Source organism: Chaetodon auriga, chromosome 2 (assembly GCF_051107435.1).
Source record: "Chaetodon auriga isolate fChaAug3 chromosome 2, fChaAug3.hap1, whole genome shotgun sequence".
Lineage (NCBI taxonomy): Eukaryota > Metazoa > Chordata > Actinopteri > Chaetodontiformes > Chaetodontidae > Chaetodon > Chaetodon auriga.
Genome location: NC_135075.1, coordinates 4,660,203 through 4,684,804, shown reverse-complemented (window position 1 = coordinate 4,684,804; position 24,602 = coordinate 4,660,203). Strand labels below are relative to the sequence as shown.

Sequence of the window (24,602 nt, the reverse complement as noted above, 5' to 3'; positions counted from 1 at the left end):
TCACACAGAGGCTGCTCATGGAGCTGTGCTGATAGTTTACTCCACATGACAGGATGTAATCAGTGTTTAATCTGTGCTGTAGTGCTGAAACAGTCATTCATTAAGCAAATATGCTAAACAACTTCAACTTCATGAATGTGTGGACTTGCTGCTTTCTTCTGTTTCATGTGATTGTACATTAGATATCTTTGGGCTTTAGTCATCCAGACAAGCAAACTGAAGATGTCACATGGGGTTCTGTGTGCTCCTGAGTGCTATTTTTCACTATTTTATTATTATTTTATTTTTCCATTCATGAAAGAAAGTCTGCTGCTGATGTTCATACTGCATTTCATAAACTTGTTGTGTGGAGTGACGAGGTCAGAGCCTAGATGCCAAACATCATTTACCTATTATTCTACATTCACATAATAATCTATTTCACCTGAGCTGACTGAAAGACATCCTGGTTGATTGACAGTTGAGTTCCATACAAAATGACAGGTGAACACATGCTTTGAGTTAGCAACCCTGTCTCCCACAAATGATGTTTATATACTGTTAATCTGTTACAGCAAATGTGTTTAGAGGGAAATGTAATAGCAGCTGAATTATGTTTATGAATGTAATGTTTTTACTGAACGTACCTGCAAAACCTTCGCTGCCAATTTACTTAATTTGCTTTTCCTACAATATCTGCTCAGTAACTAAAGCATGATGAACAGTTTTATGGCTTTTATAACACTTGGTTAAGGTTAGGAAAAGATGTTTCCTTGGTTGGATATTGAACATAATTTGCACAAGACAGAATGTGTCTTTTTAATGTGTAACCACAATGTTAACAAAAGTGTTTTAGTAGCCTAACTCTAACCATACATGGGATGCAGGATGCAAATCCATCCTGGACTGGAAACAAAACAAAACAAAAACAAAACAAACAAACAAATAAATAAAACTTTGTCTCTGAACATGATTCAGGCAGCAATTATGTTTTCAGGGTTGGTTTTAGAGTGTTTGTTGTAGCTTGAAAAATGAGATTATATCTGACCTGGTTCTTTTTACAATCCACTTCACTTTAATTATGAGCCAGAACTGAATGCACACGAACAGGCATACTTTTTAAACAAAATGTAGTGCAGTCACAAATGCTGTTTTCCATTACCCTACTCCAACTCAAGGACTGTAGCATGTTTTCACAAGTGCGTAGGGCACACTAACAACATGTCAGCACGTCTATAATTATCTCCTGTGTAAGCACCATATCCTGTTTACACACACAGGGGAATAAGTTCATTTTGACATGAATACAAAGATATAGGCAGCGACTGCCCTCACAGTCTGGCCGGCCTCCTGCTGTATCACCCACACCCCAAACTGAACGTGGCCCAGGCCTGGCCCAGCAGGCTGACCGTGTCTCTGGCTGTCCCCTGTAAAGCTGTTTGGCTCAACTTCAACCCTGTAATCCCTGGGACTCAGAACCCACCCACGTGTGGGCTTCAGAGGCCCTGCCCTCTCAGCCTCAAGCCTCTCCACCAGAGAGAGAGAGAGAGAGAGAGAGAGAGAGAGAGAAACAAGAGAGAGTGGGGAGAGGGAGGATTAACTCGACTAACCACTGGCTGCCATGATGCACATGCATGTTGCTTCTGGCCATTGTGGAATACATGGAGGACACATCACACATCACTCTCTAAAAGACAAATATCAACCACATGCAAGCATCCATACATTTGGGTACCCATTAAGTGCAATCACACACACACACACACACACACACACACACACACACACACACAATATAAAGCCAGCAGGCGGCAGAGTCAGGGGCTGGCAGATGAAAACACAGTTGATGTTATGTCGATGACCATATGGCATTGAATCTGTCCAGTGTTTGTGCTCTGCTGTGGTAGCCCCTCCGACCACAGTGCAGTTATACAGCTTATCTCTGCTAATCCTCCTGCTGTAACTCTTCCTCCATCCTGTCCCTGAGCTGCCCATAGACTCTCGTGCCAAACAGACACCATTAAGCCACGGCGTTGTAGTGAGACGTAAACACTGAGCAACCTCAGACTGAGGCTGAGGTAGGTTTAAAGGGTAGTTTCAGTTATTACACTTGGGTCTTATTTTCATAGTTTTGTCTATCATTTCTATCAGGTATGATATCACTGTACTCACTTAAGTAACAACTTTGCTACAACAAAGTCTGATGGGGCAAGAAACGTGAGCAGGCAGAGGACCAGACAGTGAGCAAGAGTTCAGAACAGTTTAGCCAGATTATCTAAACCACAAGGTAGAACGCATTACACAAGAAAACTGTGCCTACAACTACGGTAAGAACAGTAGGTAAAAGTTCACCCACAGGGTTCACCGGGGTTAAATTTAAGCCTTTTAAGACTACTTTACTGTCATAAAGAATTCACAAATAGCACAAAGATGAAAAGTATGAGAAAACTTTTTAGTGATGTGTCCTCATTCTCATATCTCAGCAATTTACTTTGTGAGTACAATGTCATTATTACTGATAGGAATGGTGGTCAAATGACCAAAAAGGCCCAAATTGCAATGAAGCAGATTTATCCAGTAATCCAGTCAGATTTAATCTCAGTTTGAGAAAATAAGGTATAGCTCTGTCTCTGACTCAAAAAGCAGGGTCATTCCACAGCATGAATCTTTAAATGGTAATGGTGATGGCTTTTCTGGATTTGTGCTCCACAGCACTGTTGGTATCGTCAGGTCCTATCTGCAGTGTTTGTTATAGTCAGGTCTGAGTACTGTGTAGACAATCTGAGCTACCCTGATGTTATCTGATGACTCAAGACAGGAAGCATTTTTCAGATGTCCTCCAAAGATACACAGTGTGACACTGCATCATCAGCCGACTCAGACAGTCCAAAGAAAGAAAGAAAAAACCTTCCAACAATCAGATTTTAGCATATCGCATAATACTAGATAACATTGAGTGAAGCAGAGGCTTACATTCACAAACAAGTCATCACCCCCATCATGCGCAGTTGAGACGTGCCTTTGCCTCACAGGACACAACAGATCCTGACATGTTTAGTTTGCACTGAAAACAGATGAGAGCCTCGCAGTGACGTAGACCCGAGGCACTGGTGGACGAGCTACCGCTTCATTAGTATTCATAAACATTTTGCTATTCCGGGAGGAGCAGCCCGGCTGAGCGTGCTCAGACTGTGTCTGAGAATGGCTGGACACTGGCTATGTGTGAAGGAGGAGAAGACAAAACACAAAAACACAGAGGAGAATGGAAAACAATGAGGCAAGTTAAAGGATAGAAGACTGAAAATACCACTTCATCACCAGCGGGACAAATTTTCACTTCCTCTCTGGTTCCTTGCATGAAGCCAGTTTTTGTCAGGATTTTACTGACATTAATGATTATTATTTATCTTTAAATCAAACCAACTGACTGATTCTGATTCCAGGTCCTGTACGATAATGATAATCATTTACCTGGTTTTGTTTGGAATTCAGACATTAAAATGCAATATTACATTGAGGCTGACACTGTACGTCCTTTCCTGTTCTTTTATTCCACTGAACTTTCAAGAAGTTGCTGTATATCAAGTTTCAACATCTGCCTTTTTAAGCCAATAAAATCTTTGAAACCTCTGTGGTCATTTTCAAAGTTGCATTGGTTTTGGTCTCATTCCTCATTAACAAAAATGGCGGTCGAAGTTTCATTTTCATGGTTGGATCACTGTGATTATTTGATGCCATCTGCCACAAACAGTCTTGCTGTGATCATCCCAGACTTTTCAGCTTCAAGCAAAAAATTGTGCTCTTGTGAAACAGCATGGCAAACAACTTCAACCACTGAATAACAGAATGGATGCTGAGAGGCTGAGGTGGTGGTTACTCACACTAGTTATGTTTGTTGCACGGCATTGTTGCAACTTGTACACATTTGGAGGAATTTAGATTTCTGGTTTGTAGGTGTTTCTTATTGAGGGTCCAAGGTGCAGGGTGTCTGGAGCAGCAATTAACTTTGTCTGTCTGTCTGTGGAATCGTTTGCTCCTGGCACCAGGTGTGTCAAATGATTTGGGCTACATGGGATTTAATTCCAGGTGGAGAACTTTGAGGCTGCCAAGTTTTCTTTCCTCTGAATATTCCACATACTTCTGCAGAAACTGTATTCCTCTCTTCCAACTTTTTTCTTTCTCTTGTAGCTGTTACAGTCTGCACATTTACACCCTCTAGAGGGGAAATGAAATTTCTGTTCATAAAACTCATTTGGTGAAACCAATGAATGTTTATAGAAGACAGCACTGAATTAAACATTTCACAAAGATACTGAATTAGCTCTTAAATTTCACTCTGATGGTAAAAACAACCTGCCCACACCGACAACATATCAACCGTCTGATGGACTGACCGGGGAAAGAAAGGAGAAATGGAGGAAGGCTGAATGCATAACTACACAAGTCCTCCCCACCTCCTCTTTTTCCTCTCTCCCCCTCTTACATCCCTTCCCCGCCATCCATTGCTCATCACTGGCACCGAGTGGGCAGTGCTGCTGCCAGAGTGACTGATGGGCAGTACCCTCTGTTGTCCTGTCTCTGAGCAGGATCATCAGGGCAAAATTATGCACTCTGAGATCCTGGCTGAGCGGTCATGACAGGCTATGGATCCGTCTGCTGCCCCTGCTGCTTTCAAGGGCATTTTATCCAAGCGAGGAAAACGAAAGGGGAGCTCAGGAGGAGCAGCTGTACATCATCTGCTGTGAGGCACAGGACTGAAAACGAAGGGGGGTCATCTATTATCTACCACAAGGGAAAGAGCGGAGCCCATCTGGTTCAGGCCTAACAGGACAGTCCCCAAAATGTCAGACACAGGATATGAAAAGAAATGGAAGTGTGACTAACACAAAATTAAATGTCATTCTGTGTTACAACCTAAAGAAAACAGTTTCTCTATGGGACACGGTGGCTACATCTGCAGTAAACCACTGAACGGAAAGACACCAGAAATGTGATTTTTTTGTTTTGTAAAAAGATCAACCCACAGGAAGATTACAGTGAGGATGAGAGCGTGAACCTACCTTCATTGTACAGAAGTTCAAGTAAAGTGAGTTGATTCCCGGCCTGTCTCAACCTAGCGTATGCTGACTGAAGCTGGAAAGTTTTAACTCCAGAAAGATGTCCAAACAGGCAGTGAGAGCAGAAATCCTCTCTTTCACACTGATGGATTTCCAGAGGATGGATCTAGTTCTGGTTAGTATGGCTAGTAGGCACCACCCTGCCTGGCTCTCCTCTGCCAGCTCCTGTCCCGTCCCTTTTTCTGTGGTGTAGAATACACACTGAGGCTATTGAAGGACAGGCAGCACCTCTGTCTACTCGCTGGCTCTGGACGCTGTTGATGTTGGCATCTGCAATAAAGGCTGCCTTTCTCTTTCCTGCATGTCCCCCTGCCCTCCTGCTGGAGTTTTCACCTCTGCCAAGGAGAGCTGTGAGGCTGAAATGGAAGAAAGGTTGTGTGACGGTGTTGTGCCGGCTGTGTGTGCCTGCCTGTCAGGGGAAGGGAGTGGCAGCCTGGTGTGACACACTTGATTACACTGGCTGATTGGGGATTATTTTTGGCTTCCACGGCACCTTCCTAAATCTGAAACTCAATGCTGTGTGTTTTTTCCTGTAATTATCTCTTCCAGTCATCACATCAGTTTGACTGTCATTCATCTGACACCAAATTCTTCTCAATTTTAATTTCTGCAAAACATGCGATCACGTAACCAGTTGAAAAGTGCAGCCCACGACACCTACACGTCCCCTCTCATCCTGTCAACTGACACCCTGGGTAAGCTGAAAGAAATAGGGAAGTAGTTGACTGTGGGACACTCCCACTGAGATATACTTAGATAGTGAATAAGCCCAGTGTTCATGAATCAGTGAGCAATGGCCACATGAGCGATGTGAATTGTCTGAGGGGCTGAATAAATCTTTCCATTTTAAAATCTAATTAGAAACACTTAAACATCAATAACCAATAGATTGAGCCACAAAAGCACAACATTTACCAACATGATTTGTCCTACCACCTTACATTACTTGCTCTAGCTCCACTAATAAAAATAGCTTATTTCCTCTTTTTAATATCAATCTGTCAAAGGTCAACAGTATGTGCAATGGGAAAGGTTTTGCTCACCTGGCTGCAGTTCCCCTCAGCTAGGGAGCTTTTTACACACTTTTTTTTTTTTTTTTTTTTTTTTAAATCTTTTTGGCTGGTGTTACAGCACATTTACTGTATGGCTCATTTCCACTACTTTCATCAGCATCATTTCCAGCTATGTTCCAGACAGCTACGTTAAGCGAAAAAAGCTCAAATAAAAGCACTACGCTACTTGCACAACACAAAAAGGCTAGCAGATGAACTTAACGACTGGCTAGTGGAGACAGTCACATGTCAAGCAGCTAAAGAGATGGTTAGTTTTCTCAGGAGTTGGTGGACACCAAACAGAGAGTGAATACTGGACTTAGATTCCCCAGGTGGCCAGAAAGATGAATTCACATGAATGGTAATGCTGCCTCGTGCATGCTGGATGTGTAAAAATGCAGTTGTTTATTCACATTAGCCATGAAATAGCTGTAGCCTGATCATATGGCTCCCAATCATTGCTTCACTGACTAGAAATCATAATGCTTCAAATGGTATTCTCTACCATATGTTTGAGTCAATCTGTATAATTTACTTCACATTAATTTGCTGATGCAGGCTTTAAGAGGGGCGCCTTAAATCGTGCTTGGCAACTTCAAATTGTTGCTAAGCCACTAGACACTGCATTTGCAGTTCAAGTCAATGCTGTCAAGTGTATTCTGTCCTGTAGGTCCATGTAGCATTTGTAATTAAACTAATTGTGCATCCCATCTGGCAGAGCTGCCAATATTCGCTTTTATGGGCAACACAAACAGGTCCAAAGTATACGTCACGCATACCAACAAATACACTGCCAGTTAGGGCAGCTGAGACACAATGTTAGTTCTTCTAAAACATTCAAGACAGCACATGCTGAACAGGAAGATTTAAGAGGAATCTGTCTGATCTGTTCTAAGACTTGGCAAAGCAGGGGCCACTGAAAATGCTTGTCTTAATATATCCTTAGTGCTTAGACCTTGTGATGAAGAGACCTCTGGATGACTCTTCCTGCCCCAAGAGATCTATTTCCCTTCCCTTGAACACTTCCTCTTCAGATGTGACCTCTGCTAACCTTTTGAACTAGTACTTCCTCCATATCTCGAGACAGAATGGCCCTCCCACTCCACAGTCCACTGTGAAGACAACTTGTGTCATCTTGTTGCACTCCTGTCAAGAAAGTTTGTGCCCTTTAACAAAATGCCTTCATTAAACCTCCAGAACACGATGAATTGGCGCAGACAAGCAGGGTGGTGTTCAAACATGCAAGTCATGCCGTTGTGATACAAACTAAATGGTACAGAGGAAGAAGTATCTCATGCAACAGCGTGTCAAAGGTGTGCCTGAAGAAAGGGAAGCTAAATACTTCTGTTTCAATTGCCTGAAAATGACTCTCATGATTATTAAATGGATGACAGAATATGTACAGTAAGTGCCTCATCTTCAAATTCAGCAATATTATCCTGCTCCATCCATGTGTGTCAGTGTGGGAAGTAACCCTGAAGGACCTCCAATATACAGCCTCAGCATGGTTGGAAGGATCAGTTTCATTTATGTCTGGGAAGAACACTAAAATCTCAGCAACTTTCCATTCCAGTGAAATATGATTTGGACACTCAGCAGAAGTTATTTGCCCCAGCGAGAAAAAAAAAGGATGCTGTGAAGAGAAAGGATTGGTAATTGTTTTAAGGCTGAGAATGTGAACAGTATATCAAAGAGGACAGCAAGGAGCATTTCTGTACTCCATTCAAAGCATTATTTCCCAGAAACTACTTTTGAGAGCTTCCATTTTAACCATTTGTCAACAATGTTTTAGCAAGGTGAGCCTCATATGTCCCTGCTGCGATACTACACAATATTGCATTACATATTGTATTGCATTCTACTACAAAATTGTCATTATCATGACAAATGTTTTACAGTGTTAAAAATAATGTACATTGTGGTACATTGTGGTACTGTGGCTGTGATAACATGCAGGTAAGGGCTACACCATAGAACTGTAACTACTATAACTGCTATCTACCTCACTATGATGCTGACTCCGGTGACATGAAGATGTGGAAGGTAACATTACGAGCAGCACACACCAGTTCCTGTGTTGTTGGTGACAAGAACCAACACAAACATCCTCATCTACTCCCACCGCTCGGGGAAGTGAAGACCCAGTAGATTAACTTGATAGAAATGTTCCTACAGCAACACCTGGAAAGCTCTCAGGCTGTATGTGTGCGCTAATGATTTTACTGCTTTGAGGGCCAATAAAAAGCAGGATTGACTTCAGGATGGATTGATACTGACTTAAAATTTAGAAGCTGTAACTTTTGACATTTTTATGTTGCTTTACTGTTTATTTTGCTGGTTAGTCTGTTGAATTTGGCGTTAGCAGGTTCTGCAGCTAATGCGGCTAGTAGCATCTATTGCAGACCCACACTGGACAGATGCTGGAGTATTTCATATTGAGGGACAGTCAAGGGAAACTGTGGGTACATTGAGCCTCATTTGAAGCCAATTAAATAACTTGAATAATATACTTTTCTCCAGCCAAATGCTGTTGAGAAGCCTAATCCTACCACTTGTCTAACTGTCTAACTGAGAATGAATCACATTACATTTACTAATTAACCTTCATTATGAGGCGAGTCACTCCTCCCAAAACACATGTAGAGTAAAAGTAGTATGTAGAGGAGCATCCCTTTAATTTTTGTAATATTGTCTCATTCCAACAGTGAGAATTCCCCCAAGACAGTCATGTTTTCCTCCAGAGGAGTTACAGGAGTTTCTGTGTCCTGAGGACATGAATGTGCTGTTTGATTATCTGCCAACCGGAGAGCCGGATAGGGCCTGTTGCGTTAACGTCATTTTCAGGTAAGTCCACTCCTCCCTACTTTGTCTCCCTTCCCTTCCCTGAGGTTACACAATGCTGTTCCCATAAAGAGAGGTTATTACCAGAATGAAATGTTACTGGACTGCAGCCATTTCAATTTCTCATGCATATTTTAATGGAATTCAAAAAACTGAGGAACTCAAAAAAGTAGTTCTTGAAATTGTAGCACAATTTGAAGTTGAATTCAATGTTGGTGAATGTGGATGTGACAAGCTTTGGGGTCACTGTGGACCCGAACAAATTTGGCTGGAGGTTTTAAAGTACTTTCTAAAGTACCTGAACTGCCTCCATGAGCTGTGTGCTCTGCTTTTGCGTATCTTTGCCTCACATACTGTACGTCCCTGCTGCAAGTGTCCTCCATCCCACAGTTTGAGAAGCTCTGGTCTACACAGTACTGTAGTAATCACAACATTAAATTGCTTTAAACATTTTAATCTGAAAGATGACAATCATATCATAACTACATAATCTTCAAGAGGAAATCCATGTTATAACTGTAGTGTTGTACCCTTACTTTTAATAAATCCCCACTCCCAGGAATTTAATGCCAGTAACAATTTAAATAATAAAGGCATCACTTTGCAAGTACTGTTTTTCAAACTGCACAGGTATCAGGTGGGTGAGAATGACACAGCAACAGTATTTCTCATTTCAAGCTCATGTAGTGCTCTTATCTGTAGTTGTGAGGTCTGGTGTTAAACCCACCCATTAAGTGTGCAGTGTAAAACATTCCAGGAATTATTTACCAGTGTGACTGCAGTCTGCCGTGAAAGTCAGATCCAACTCATCCATTTGAGAAATGACAGGGATGAGTCTGGAAAGATGCAGTTCATTGCTCATCATGAAATTCATACAGCTCTAATGAACCACTCTGGAGTCCAGAGGTTCACCCTGCGCTCCATCATCTTTCTTCACATTCCAGTGCTCGGAAGCTGATCATATTAACAACCTCTAGAAGTGTTTTCCTTCAGTGGGAACACATGGAAAAGCCAGCGGCCATAGCCACGATCACCATGGACCTCCTGGCTACAAATTCAGGCCTTTGGAAAAACACACAACTCCAACTTGATTCTAATACCATATGCTCCACACCTCTGATACGATACATACTTCATACTGTGTTGTTAGAGAGACCCACAGAAAGCACAGGTGATATTTCACTGTTTAACAGTGAGAAAATAGAATCCAACTATTTCTTTTTTTATGGTCAACAGCGGAGGCATGACAGGAAATGAGGGGAATGGAGCAATGGAGCCCTGTGAATATCACAATTGAGTCAGTGCCTTAATCCCCCTTTAGGCCACCTCTACTCAAGTATCTGTTGATCCAGTGGTTGGCTTTTGCTGTGTAACACTTGTTATGGTGTGCACAAGTGAACCAGCTCAAACGCATAAGGTTGGACAACTGTGCATTTATTTGAATGAATCCCATTTAAAGATGCCAATCACAGTTACAAAAACAGAATTATCTATGATTTGATGCACTGTGTTCACATACATATGAAACACACCTGGATGAGAGAATGATTTTTTTCATCATCATTCAGCAGCACAGTTAGCCTCAACCGGGCATGCTATGGTGAGAGCTGCTGTTAGCTAAGAGCAGGAGCCACTGTATATATTTTTTTTCTCTACAGACCCAAATTACACTTTCAAACTGTGTAATAGGTGAGTTTCAAGTCATTTCTCTGTTAAGTTGTCCCAAAATTACAGTATAAATTTCATCCCAAGGGAAACTAGTAGCTCAATCTTCTAGCGTAATGTTCACTACAGGCAGAGCTTGTAATAACGTTTTGTTCTCATGCTGCAGACTTGTAGTGCACTTGTAACTGCAGCCTTGTCATAGCAGTGAAACTAAAACAATACCGCACACCAGCGTTCACAATGTACAGCATCTCCAGAATGGCTGTTATATCTGCTGACAGTAACTGTGATAATAATCGGAAGAGACAGGGCGAGCACCAGCACAATAATCCCCTGCAGCTTTTCCCTGCCACATGTTACCAGGCCTTATGGCAACCTGTTGACACCAATCCCAGAGACCCAGTGGGCCAATACTGGGCATGCATAAACAGCGTGTAATCCGCATTGCACATTGGCTGAGCCGTACATCATATGACTGGGCAGAGAGAGGCAGAAGACTGTGCGTGCGCGCACTGGACTGTCTTATACCATCCAAATACTAACCTTCACATCCGGTTTGTTTAGTGCAGTTTATTTGATCAATAAAAAAACAGTACAAATGGGGTACTACTGTTTGGTGTGTCTGGGCGCAAACAACCTCACTGTACTTTACCATTAAACAGTGTGGCAGTTGGTCACATGGCCACAGAGAAGTTGTTTGTTTTAAGCATCTCAAGGAACAAAGGATGGTGCTGATTTTCAGGTGAGGACAGTGTCACCTTGTTTGAAATGGCAATGTGATCAGTCCAGGAATAGACAACAAATGCAGAATGCAAAGTCTTTAGGGTACATGTATACATCTGACAGCAGCCATTCCTCATGCTTACAGAGTTTAGCATGGCAAAATGAAGTATGTACCTATGCTCATATTCAGTGAGTTCTCTCCAACAAGTCCGAGAGCTGGATTATCCGCCTACGCTGAGCATATGTGAAATAAGACATCATTCTAACAGCCTGCTTGTTCATTCTCTGAGCCACATAAAATTCACCTGTCCAAACACAATGACAGCGCGATGAAAACAAATGTCATGCAGTCGTATCGATGAGTCAGGGTCTTAGATTTGGATCGCGTTCAGCCTCAGCCATCTCCAATCAGAATCACGGTCCTGGAGGTGGAGTCTCCTTGGTTTGATAATGTATGATGGGCCAGCAGTGCGCCTCTGTCCGGCTGGCTGAGCTTTACCTGACGCCTTTGAAACGGAGCGCGAGATGACTCATCATATGCTTGTCACAGCTTCCTGGCTCCCTCGCGCCTGCTCTGAATGCTGCTCGTGAAAACTCCTCTGATGGGCCCATGATTTATTTAACACATGCTGATGTATTTTGCATTAAAACAGCCTAAATGCTTCAGTGCTCTTCAATGGTGGAAAAAGCTCCTCCAGCAGAGATTTGAATGTGTTATCCTCTCTGCACACTTTTGCATCATCAGTTTTGTTTTGCTGAGGATGGCCGAGTTGCAGATTCAAAGCAGGCAGGATTTGTTTTGGTAAATGTTGCACAAGAAAAAAAAATTTCCTCTTTCCTGACAGCCATGATATACAGAATGGAAAATCATCAAAAAGGTACATTTGGTAAACTACACGTCAGTTCTTGTGAGCATAAAACAACAACAGCAGAGCTCAGCCCATTTTAATTCATAACCACAGAGGATTTCATCATTGTAGAATTATCTGATACCAAGCAGCTTAATACTGCATAATCTACCCAACCTGAAAATCCTGCCCCTGAGGATATAAACCAAGAACCGAAAAAACAGATCTGGCCTCAGAGATGGAATTATATCCACCAAGATCACACAAGTCACACATAATCCTGCACCACGGGCCAGAGCCCCCAACTCATGATTGATGAATTAATGTGTGCTTTGCTAAAACCTATTAAACTGTATTAAGATATGCATGATGAAGAGAAATGTTGTATGGTGGAGGAGGGACTGCAAGTGACCCTTCGTCTCATTTGCGGTAATGGGAAGTATGGCACAGGAGCTCGTCCACTTTGTAAGTGGAGTTTTGTCTAGGTCAGCAGAGAGCAGCCTGATGTAATGAACTATTCCTGGATCTGTTTAAAGAATCAATAGGGATTCATCACATGGCTGTCTAGTGCTCAGCAAAAGAGCACAAGGACCCAGGTTACAGCAAAAAATACAACAAAAAGAAACAACAACAATTAAACCCCCCCCATTCTGCAAAGCTGCTTGGGGGAAGCAGCGAGAGACAGGGAGGGACGGATGGGGCAGGCGGGGAGCCAGCAGAGAGACGGAAAGGACAACAACAACAACAGTCCAGGCACTGTCTGAGAAGTTGAACATCCCCTCAGCGTTGGTTTGCAGGGGGCTGTGGGTGTCCTCCAGCAAAAACATCAGCTGCCATGACATCAGACTACAGGAGAGAGATGGGAAGACGGAGTGGGTGGGGGGGGGGTGATGGGGGACATGCCAGTGCAGCTGCTGCAGTCATCTCTGCCAGACACCTGCCTGGGCGGCGGGTGTAAACAGAGTAGATGCAGCCCACAGCACTCTCCTCTTCTACTCTCACCTCACACAGCACACACACACACACACACTCACACACCCACGTGCCAAAACTGTAGGTAGATGACATTAGAAAATAAGACTTAAAGCACAGAAACACGAGAAGTGAAAGCAGCAGCCCTACCGGCAGAGAGAGGCAGCGAACAGCCCAGGACACAGTCGACACTGGCAGGATGAAAGCGAGGGACCATCCTTACACATTCACCTCCGGCTTCAGAGAGAGACGGCTCGGGCCCTCTCCACCCTCTCCCTCTTTGCCTCCTGTGCTCTGAGCCTCCCCCCCCCCCCCCCCCCCCCCCCTCTCCACACGACTCTCTCGGCCCCTCCCCTCCTCACTCTCTCTCTCCACCTCCCCTTCCTCTCGGCGGAGTTGTGTGTCCAGCCTGATGCAGCCCAGCGAGTCCTTGCCTCTGCTGTCAGTGCTGCAAGGTCAAGGTTTGTTTCTGCACCGAGTCCTTTACAGCAAGAGACACAGCGCCATCACTGAAACCCAGGAGCGCACAGGTTTTTAATTCAGTCATTTCACAGCCTGGCTTCTTCCTCCCCTGGTGTAGGTGTGGTAATTAATGAGATGAACTGCTCTGAGTTTGATTGCAGGGAAAATGCACAGACGTTTTTGGCAGTGAAGTGGAAAATAAAAAGGAGGGTAAATTAGGAGGGTGACACACAAGCACCAGCACAAAAATCAACCAGGCTTCTGAGAAAAGGTTTACTTTCTACTTGTCTTCTTCTTCTTCAGAAGAGTGATGCTACTGAGTTTCTGAGACTGAAGATTTAAGCACAAATGGTGGTGACTGTCATTTTTGATATGACTGCCAAATTTAGCAAATAAACATGTTTATGTTAATTATCTTCTTAATACAAGCAGCTGTTGAAGTTATGATGTCTAACTTTGTCTAAATCACATATAATACTATTCTGATTCAAATCAGGAGTTTCAGGCCTTTTCTAAGTTTGTTCAGTACTTGTTCAGTATTAATAACAAAATAGGTATTCTGTTCGTTTCATCTGAAGTAACTCATATTCTGATCTGCCTCTTCTGTGCGTGGCATCTAAAACTCTTGATATAAACGCAGGGAAAGATCATCATTATGGTTTGAAAATGTGGACTGTTACTTCAGTCAGATTCTTTGTCGGCCCAACCACCTGGCCTAACCTCTGCATCAGCCATCATACAACCGTCATACAGCGTTTTTTTGTTTTGAAATTGCTCAGTCAAACGTACACAAAGTCAATTCGGTCACCGTTATCAGTGAATTTGCTTGATGTTTTGCATGCAGTTCAAATTTAGTGAACTTTGAAAGGCATATTTGAGCTGCTGACCGGCTGCAAACTTGTCTTGACAGTGGTAGCCTTTGAAAGAACAGACAATGGGACAAAAACCAATCATGGTTTTGACTAAAGGTTTATTTTCTGCATTTCTTTCTTCTAAAGGCCCCTTTGTTGAAATACTGACAAATGTGGTACATTTAGCTCCAATAAAACCCTTGCTCTCTCTCTTTTTTTTTTTTTAAACCAGAAATTTCAAGATGATAGCTGCGTTTTGGCACAAAATAGAAGAATGGTACTTCAGGTAATGCTTCATTATGAGAAGCAGAAACGATGACTGTGAAATATCTCAACAACTGCCAGAAAGTTTTAAACAGACATTCATCATCCCCAGAGGACAGAGCCCTCTGCCTTTGGTGATTTCCTGACTTTCCCTTTTGTGGCACCATGAGGCTGACATGTCTAGATTTTAGTGAAATGTCTTGAAAACAACTGGATGGATTACCATGAAATGCTGGTTTGCACATTCCCGTTCTCCTCAAGATGAATTGTTGCAATTTCGGTGACTTTTCATCCAACACCATCATCGGATCAAAGTGTAAATTTGTCCAACATGGTAAATATTATGCTATACCCACTAAAGCACTGTCATTGTAAGCATGGTAGCATGTTGATGTTAGCATTTAGCTCAAATCACAGCTGTGCCTCACATAACTGCAACCAAACGAGAATCTATTTGTCACATGATTACAAATCTGACCAGGCATTCATTGTTAACGTTTAACAACAGGAATATGACATTTCACAGCACAACTGCTCCTCATCAGACATCTTCTGGTACTTGACAGGTTTTGATACTCTGGACTACAGACACACCAGCACCAAGCATTGTTGAGGTTATATTGATTTTGAAGCCTACATAGCCAACCCTGCTACAACAACACAGCAGCACAGCATTGATAGGAAGGTCTCAGCTTCCTCTTTGCTAAAAATTGTCAAGTCATGATATTATACATTGTTTAAACAGTCAAAACTGTTTGAAAAACAAGCTCAAGAAACCCCCCCCCAGAATCTGACAATACAGGGAAGCTAAGCCAACCAAGCACGCAGACCAACCGACCAACAAAGCGGGCATTCTTTATGAAGGAAAACAGGACCTCAGAGGACCAGACTTACTGTTGCGACTGTAAACTGCAGCTGGCATGGAGCGGCATTAATATCCTGAGCGAGCCTCTCTATCCACCTGGGAGGAAGTTTGCCAGGGGTCGTGCCCCCTTCTAACCTTGGCACTCACGGGCCTGTCGCCACGACGACTGATGTGTTAGCACGGCTGTTGGCAGTGCCAGGAGGAACAAACAGAGACAAAGGGAGAGAGTGGAGACTAGTTGCTGTGTTCTTACCGCTGGGCCTATAGGATTACTGGTAATGGGATTTCCCACTAATGGCTCCTTCTGACAGGTGGCGTCCCCGTTTAGCTCAAGTTCAGCTGTGGCTTTAAAAACATTGCTGAGGTTTAAAGCCTTTCTTGCCAGTCCCCGTGCCGTGAAAACGATCCATCTTAGCAAGCTGTTTATATCAGTGGTGAAAGTCTTACTCTCTACAGTGGGCACAAAAATAACTACAAGTCGATTCAGGTGATTTCACTTCCTGCAAACATGCGAACACACCTTGAATTAAGGCAGATTTGATCCAATAGCATTACTGTAAACCAGCAAAATTCTGTTTTGTTTTTAAATGTTTTCTTTAGTTTGAAAATTAAAAAGTGCCACTAACAACAACAACCATTCTAATGTTAATCTCAACTCTAAAAGACACAAACAGTGGCAGTTTGTTGACCTGAGTTTAAACATTCATTTTTGATTGTGGAAACAATAGTTTGACAGAGGTCCACTGGGTTAGGGTTAGGGCTTAGGGTTAGCGTGATTCAGCCACATCTCATCGTCTACATCAGTGGATGACATTTGCTCTGAGAAAAAAATCATCCACTGTCAAACAAGTTTTAACAGCATTCACAAAGCTTAAGGTTTATTCGTTTTCTGGTGTTTGTCCCTATTCTGAAGGACCAGTCATTCAATTTGAGAGTGTTGACAGCTTCCAGTATTGTGTTCCAGGGAGGTATTTCAGTGATTTAATATTACTCTTCCAACTATTTGGGGGGACTTGCAAGAGACAGATTCTATAAAACAGACAGTCAAAATTGAAGAGGCAGAGGTCAAGATCTGTCGAATCTTAGTCCCCCGTAAATATTCAAAAACACTGGATCCTACATCTTCCATAATGCCACTTGACAGCATCTTTTGTTAGACTTTTCCTGCCTGACTAACATTTTTCATCGGTCTATACCTCCTGTGTGTAAAGGCTTTCTGTTATGCAACACACATCTGTCGTGTCGCAGAGCGTTGCCTCATCTGACACCTGTAGCACGCTCTACATGGCACACAGAAAGAAGAAGTTGTTGAGATAGCCAGAATGTTGACTTGCATGATGCAAAGAAATAGGACAGTAGCATAAGATTACACATTATAACATGTGATGATGGGGAAACAGACGCAGACAGTTTGTGGCTTTACATGAAAAACAATGGGTGCACGGGGGTGTAATGGGCGTTTTGCCTTGCATGTCATAGAACTGTGCAGTCTGTAAGCCTCAGTCCAAATGACTTGAGTAATGAGTCAATGTGAGTATTTTCTCAGAGGTCACTTGACACAGCTCCCCGACTAGAGTCCCACTAGATAAAATTCAACTGTAAAATGAAGTGGTATGAGTAGAGGCGCTCATAAAACTGGTAATTGGACTTTTACATGTAAAATTGAAGGGCTTTACATTTACATTTATTTGCATTTGATCAGAATTGTGAATTAATCCATAATTGTAGTCAACAGAGTCCTGTAACCTTCCTAAAAATGGTGATCCTACCAGTTCACTATCTAAAACAACTCTGCATTTTAAAGAGGGACTAATATCCAGGTGCAAAGTGACAAACATCTGATGATAACTGATATGAAGGTCACAGTTGTCAAAAACAGGAAAGTGTGATGGAATGGAACAGCTGCCTGATGAGGACAACAGCTCTTTGCTATCTGTTTTAAACATGTATTTATCAGGGGAAGGCTTTCAGCAACAGTCGGTTTGAGCCCTGCAGCCACTGCCGGCCTCACTGGATTCACTGGGGGTGAAGCACCTTGCTCAAGAGCATCTGAATGGTGCTCTCTGTGGCCACAGTACTTCCAGGATACAGCTCTGCCATACCCTCTACCACTTATCCGTCACCTTGTCTCTTCTCACCTGAATATCTCTTGTAAATTCAATACACTGCAGGTTGTCCAGCTTCCACTGCTAAGCCAGGGGCAGGGAAAGGCAGAAAAATAAGGTGGAGTGAGTGAGGGCCAAAGACAGAGAAAGATGAAGGCACGTCATAATGTAATGATGCTAATGAGGATAAAGCAGCTTGTTACCTTTTCTCCATAAGCCTCTGAAAGCAGGACAGCTTGTGACATCACAGGGATCAGCAGCACTGTTTCACACATTGCAACATGAAGCAGATGAAACAGTGTGTGGGGTGTTAACACTGTGCAGACACAAACAAAGCCTGACCGGAGTGCCAGAGGAAAGTTATGAGAAACTTTTGGCCCTTGAATTAAACAAAAATGGAATAAAACTTTTTAAAGGTTGGATAAGCATAAAAGCAGGAATAAAAAATGCCATTAAGTTCCATCTGGTTTTAAGGTGATGGTTATGACTTTTCACCAGAGAGGCATTTCCAAAATGTTTGCACTCCTCTTTTTCTTTTCATAAGAGGATATTTTAGCTTTCTGAGATGAGGCGGATTCATGTAAGCCTCAGATAAACGACACACTCACACGACACTTCAAACACCTAATCAATAGATCAGACTGTGGTTAATAAGTCACTGTGTGAGAAAGAAGCTCCTTTTGTGTTGTTACAGTTGTAAAGCAACTTTGATTTTAGAGGGAAAGAGATTAGAGCTGTGTGCACTCAGCTGAGGAAAGAGTCTCTTTTCAGAGTCTGTTGGTGTAGGTCTGAGAAAAATGGTGAGTGACTGAAACCTGGAGTGTGTTTTAGAACAAGAAGAATACCGAGTCGGGACAATTCAAAAGTTAAGTCCAGTAAAGAAGCAATTTAATAAAGCGCAGTGTGTCAAAAGCAATGCATTACTACAAGGGCATAATTTCCACTGTGGGTGGGGGTCATATGTCCCCCTCACTCCAGTTTGATTTGTTGATTTTTTTTAACCCTGGGTTGGGCCTGTCAGGCTATACTCAGGCCGCCCTGGTGGAGTCTGCTGTGGCTGTATGCAGCCTGAGAGGAAGCTCTGGACATGATTCACAACTATAAAATCTCCTCACTCTCATCTGCATGCTTTTGAACATAAAGATGCCTTTAAGCATCAATCAAAGCTATATACTCTAAGGCAGCAAAAAGTAATGTGTCTTGTATTATTTATTATTGTTCTATTTCATTTTTCCTATAAGTAGTTGGAGTTATAATTGCAGATATATCTCTTAGTTCTTCTGTAGTTCTTCATCAGTGAACGTAAATATAATTGTCAGGCCCTAACCCTTCAGGCCTCATTTCTAAATATTTCAAAACTAAATATTTATGTTATATTCAACTTATTGGCACAAAAACCTGCCCATTATAATGTTATTTGCTAAATGTATGTAAATAAAAAAGCACCCACCTATATTTGAAGTTTTTTGTGTAAGACTGACCTGGACAAACTATGTCAAGAACAACATTGATTTAAAAAAAAAAAGAAAAGAAAAGAAAAAAAAACGAAAACATTTTTTTTTTATTTCATTTTAGAAACTAAAAGAACAACTTATAGACTTAGAAATAAGAGATCTGAAAATCTGAGGTAATATAATAACTGGTTTGGATATGAGGAACACAACTACATGGCACAGAAGGATTTATAATTACATGAGCAAATATTAGAATTACATAACAGAGCTGCAGCCTTGAGAGGCGGTAGATGTAATAGATTGAATGCTTGAACTGATCAAGGCCAGACTAACAATCAGACAAAGTGGACAACTCCTCTGGGCCCTAAAAGCTCCAGGATAACAACTGCTATTTAGTTTGCGGTCCTTTTATTGACTGTAATCTTGTTTGGGAACATGAGTGTATTTATGCACCAGTAAAGCACAAGATCTACTGGCATGATAAGGGCCTTAAGGTGGATGCTGCTTCACTCGCTGATGTTGAGGCCTTGAGTCAATCTCTAATTTCATACTGCAGTGTTTTCTTGGTGCATATTATTAAATTAATTAGTGTTTAATCACATTACCACACATGCAAAACAGTCATGTAGTATATAAGCATAATTAGTTAGCTGGTATTTAATTCACTGTCATGCCAAACAGTTAGTGCATCTCACATGGGATCAGAAGACACTGCTGTATACTGTACCAAGCTGTAACAAGACATCTTCCTGTAATACAAAACCAAAGGAAAAACTACAGTTGTAACATATATGTACTTCTATATACTTTCAAATACATGTGTTTTGGTGCAAAACACATGAGAATGCTCCTTCCAGTGGAGTGAGAGACATCTTATCTTTATTAAACTAACTTATTCACTTATTCGCAAAACATTTCAGATCTAAACTGTTATTCAAAGCAGAGTATTATGTCTTAAAACATGCCTGTCACATGCTTTGTATGTGAGTAGCCACACACACACACACACACACATGCACACACACAATATTGAAAGAAAGAAGAAAAACTATGCAGAGAATAGAGAATTGGAGGTGTGTTTTCTCTGGCGATCATGATATCTGACCAGTAGAGGGCATCATTATTCCAGGCTTCAGGCTCTTTGGAGCTGAGGAGCATGAAGAGCCCTCTGATATTCAGAGCCAACATTATGATCAAAATTAGGTGAAAAACCAGCAGATATTTGGCACATCTGACTCTTACATCTTCCAGAAAGAACACCTGACACCTCTCACTTCACACATGTCCTTCTCCTCGGGCTTAGGACATATTGGCTGATGTAATCCTCAGGCCTATGCAAGAAATTATAATTGGGGTGAAGAGGCTTGCATTCAGATGAGGCGGAAATAGATTTTTTTTTTTTCCTCTGGTTTGACCAATGCATTGTCTCCTGTAATTCTGAAGTCTCTCTTTCTTCTCCCACCAATTAGAACCGGGCAAGCTGAGTGAGGGGGAGGAGAGAGGACGGGCCGTCTCCATCAGCCTGCTAACCACTCAGGGGAGCTCATTAGAGCAGCTCCCAGCCCAGAGGCTTGGTGTTGTGTTGGCACTACTTCTGACACCACGTCAGTACCATCGCCTTCAACGCCACTAAGAGAAAGCGTCGGAGTGAGAGAGCAAGAGCAGCTTTCAACTGCATCTCCTGACAGCCTGTCACAACACTAAGGTATCCAGATGTAATGTGTAACCACTGTTCTAAAAACAGCGTTGATCCAACACATCTCATGAAACCGCTTGCGTTGAGTGGCCTCCTGGATCCACTAATTGAATCAAGGTTTTTCCATGCAAAGCATGAAACAGAAAGGAAGAAAGATAGCTGATAGTGGCTACCCAAATCTCAGAAGAAGGTGTGTTTCAGCATCAGGAGACGCTCCACACACAGCAGGTTGATGTAATCACTCTGACACTGAGAAATAAAACATCGCTTCCTCAGAAGAACACCTCCATGTGCGCGGCACAGATTCAGGCAGCAGCTCTACAGCAGCCACAATCTGAGGTGAAACCCTGCCTTCCTAAAGTCTGTGATATCAGCCTCGGCGGAGAGAAGACGGGCGCTCCGTCTCTGCTACACCAGGGCTTTAGTCAGAACATTTAAGCATATGCTCTCTCATATGTGTGCTAACAGCAGGCTCTGTGCTTGATTCAGAGCTCAGCCCCTATCAGGGATGGCTGGCATGGCGAGCAGTGAAGCATGGTGTACAAAGAGCTGGCATGCCATGGCGCCTACTTTGAGAGATGCAGTGGTGGATGATTACAGTAGGTTCTGGATAAGGTCCACTGACTCACCACGGCAACAGACGGCAGATGTTTGTGTGCACAGGCAGAGCTGGATTTAATGAGTGTTTACCGTCTTGTGCAGAGAAATGTTGGCCACATCCTGCTGTCGGGCTGCTGAGTGTCACCTCATGGGCCAGACATGATACCTCACTTGAAGGATAAATCCAGTTTATTACAACCTGGGTCTTATTACCGAGTTCTGCTATCTTTCCTATAAGTAATAATAACATTCTCTGCAGGGGCGAGCAACACGAGCAGTCACTCAGACAGGCTTAAAACAAATACCAGAGTTATCGTACGTGGAGGAGGAAACAAACTGACTGACTTCCTGGTTCAACTTTGACCAGCTGTGTTTGCCATAGTTAGTGTAGTTTTCCTGTTCAATGAGGGAGTCTTACAACATCTCTGTTGTGCTCCCTTTCTGTTTTACATCCAAATAAAATGGTTTAACAATCTGTCCACACTGTTGGTTTGTTGAACAGCTGTCTGATCATTTGGCTGCTTGTAGTTTTCACCACATCAGACTTTATACTACCAATATTGCCGTGTTACTAGCCTCACTTAGCTCTGTGACTCGAATGAAATGATGGTACATGAAAGGCACTGAGCATCATTTTTCTGGGAGATAACGAGCTTGGAAAAACCCAGGAGGTGGTTTATCAACACTGAAAGCTATAAGGCTGAAACGATCAGTCGTTTAATCGATCAGTAAATCGACAGGTAATTAATCAGCAGCTATATTGATAATTTATTAACAGTTTAAGTCATTTTTCAGGCAAAATGGCCAAACATGGGCTCATTTCAGCATCTTAATGTGATGATTTGCTCGTTTTATAGGTGTGATGTGACAGTTTATTAAATATATGTGGGAAAGATTTGGATTGTTGGTCAGACAAAACATGTCATTTGAAGACGTCATCTTGGGGATTTGGGAAATGAATCTGCAAATCTGAAGGTATTTCCAGAATCATCACTGTCCCATGGAGGATAAAATATTCCATCTGCTGCAAGCTGGAAAATAATCTTCATTTCACAAGTTTTGACTATTTTCTAAACAGGCAGCTGGACATGACATCTCTTTGCTAAGTTGTACATGACAAGTTACATATAAATGTGTTATTTTGTTTGACAATATATAAAATAAGTCAAGTAACACCAGTGTGGACAAGAATGCCTGCCTCACCTTCTCTGTGCAGTGGATGGAGTACTCACCCACATACTTAGCAGCTTTGGAAGATTCTGGAAATATCTTTCCCCAAAAAGGATTTGTTTTCCAAAGTTAGTTTTCTCTGTGGCCAGTATGTAAAGGTATCACAAACCTGGGACCACCGTGTTTCCAGACTTCAGCTTTTGTTTTGTCGTACCGAATTTTAACCAAACTGTAAATACGAGACCCAAGTTATAATTAATAAGAATTTCCTTCCACTCACCTGCCAGTTTTCTGTTCAGCCTATCTGCGTTCTCTGAAATGGCTTAACAAACATACAGAACCAAGCGTAACCAACCGTGACAGCTGGTGTTTACTTACAACACATTTCACACAGCATATGTCAGACTTCAGCACAGATAAAGCTGAGCATCACTGAACAGTCTACCAGATCCACTGAAAACATTCAACATGGCTTCCCATCGGCTTTGACAAAATGATAAGCTCCTACAGTCAGATATTAGCCAATCTTATGACATGACACGCCACAGAAAACACAACACCAGATAGCTTTTGACCACTTCGTGAAGAATACGTCTCGACTTCCAAGGCATTAGTCATTGCAAAACATCTTTCAAATGTGTTATCTTGGGTAAAAAATACCATGAAAGACTCTGACATTTATGATAACTTTCTTGTCAAGCAGTGAAAAAAGTGTGAGAAACTGCAAAGCTACAAAACCACTGAAAAGGGGCAAAGAAATGTTTTGATGGAGAAAGTCTTCCTTCAAAGGGAACTCATATTGATACAGTATGAGAGCTCATTTCTAGCGAGCATCTCTTGTCGTTGTGACTTGATAGAGGGGATCAGATGAAAGCTGCTGGCATAAAGAAGAAACAAAACAATGTGATTGTTAGCAGCTCTTTGAGGAATTGTTGTTTTCAAGCCAGAAGAAAAAGAGAGAGTGAAAAGGGTAAAGTCGTGTTAAAATAAAACAAAATATATCACAGAAGCTGGTGAAAAACGTCAACGACAGCCATTATGTCCCTGATTTCCATTATCATTTCAGTTGTGAGGATAATCTGCTATGAATTTCTAATAGGCCTCATCTCTCCTGTGGTATCAAATACTTTATCTGACCCATCCATCAAACAGACACACCTGTGGGATGAAATTGAGACAAGAAGGCAAGGCATGCCACAAACTAGCCCCTATAAACATGCAAACACACACTGATGAAAACATTACAGTCCTCCAGCGCAATTTTCCACACCTGGATCACAGCGCTCTTCAATCAAAAACAAATATCTATCTGCATACAGGCCTGTTCTCCCCGTCTCTCATATCCAAGCCACACCCACGCCCACAGAGTGACATTAAAAGCTAATCAGATGTTAAAAGGCTTTTCATTGGGGCCAGAAGAAGACAGATTGGTGTGTGGGGACCACTGACTGTGCAGCACCGCTGCCCGGTAATTACCAGTGGTCTACCACCTGCCCCCCAATCACACTGCCATCTCATCCTACCGCTCATAAAACATGCTTACACACAGCTGTGCACTCACATCTACTACCCTGCTTATGAACCCTTCTTCCTCGCTGTCGATACAGGCATTATTTGAATCCTTTTAATAGGAAGAGAAGTCATTTGGTTAGGGGCGATCTCCAGCTAAGCTCTGTTTTAGGCAGACTGCGGATGCTACCTGCGTTTTAAAATAGGTGGGATTCAAAGTAGCAGATGTAACCAGGCCTCTTGGCAGCCACATTGGAGGTCCTTACACTTAAAGCTGGTCTTACCCTTTACTTTGAAAATGAACTATGGGTCTGATGGCTATGTCTGACATGAAAGGAGTTGCTTGTAGTGATGAACGATGAACCTGCAGAGAACTGTCCCCAGACTCTGCACTGTGGCTCAGCTCTGAGCTTGATAGCATCTTTCAGT

At 42.3% G+C, this 24,602-nt stretch overlaps 1 protein-coding gene across 7 annotated transcripts in view; it reads right to left on the bottom strand.

Annotated features, from left to right (window-relative positions):
* The window catches only part of iqsec1b (IQ motif and Sec7 domain ArfGEF 1b), a 176,391-nt gene that overhangs the window by 29,259 nt on the left and 122,530 nt on the right, over window positions 1–24,602 (bottom strand). The window contains exon 1 of one of the 7 annotated variants that reach the window (XM_076750803.1): window positions 15,669–15,909. The exons of 5 other annotated variants lie outside the window; for them this stretch is intronic. In XM_076750803.1, the coding sequence (XP_076606918.1) occupies window positions 15,669–15,706 (38 nt within the window). In that variant the 5' untranslated portion in view covers window positions 15,707–15,909. Of the gene's footprint in view, window positions 1–13,347; window positions 13,519–15,668; window positions 15,910–24,602 lie in introns of those variants that run through there. One more of the 7 variants, XM_076750777.1, reaches the window with a different exon arrangement.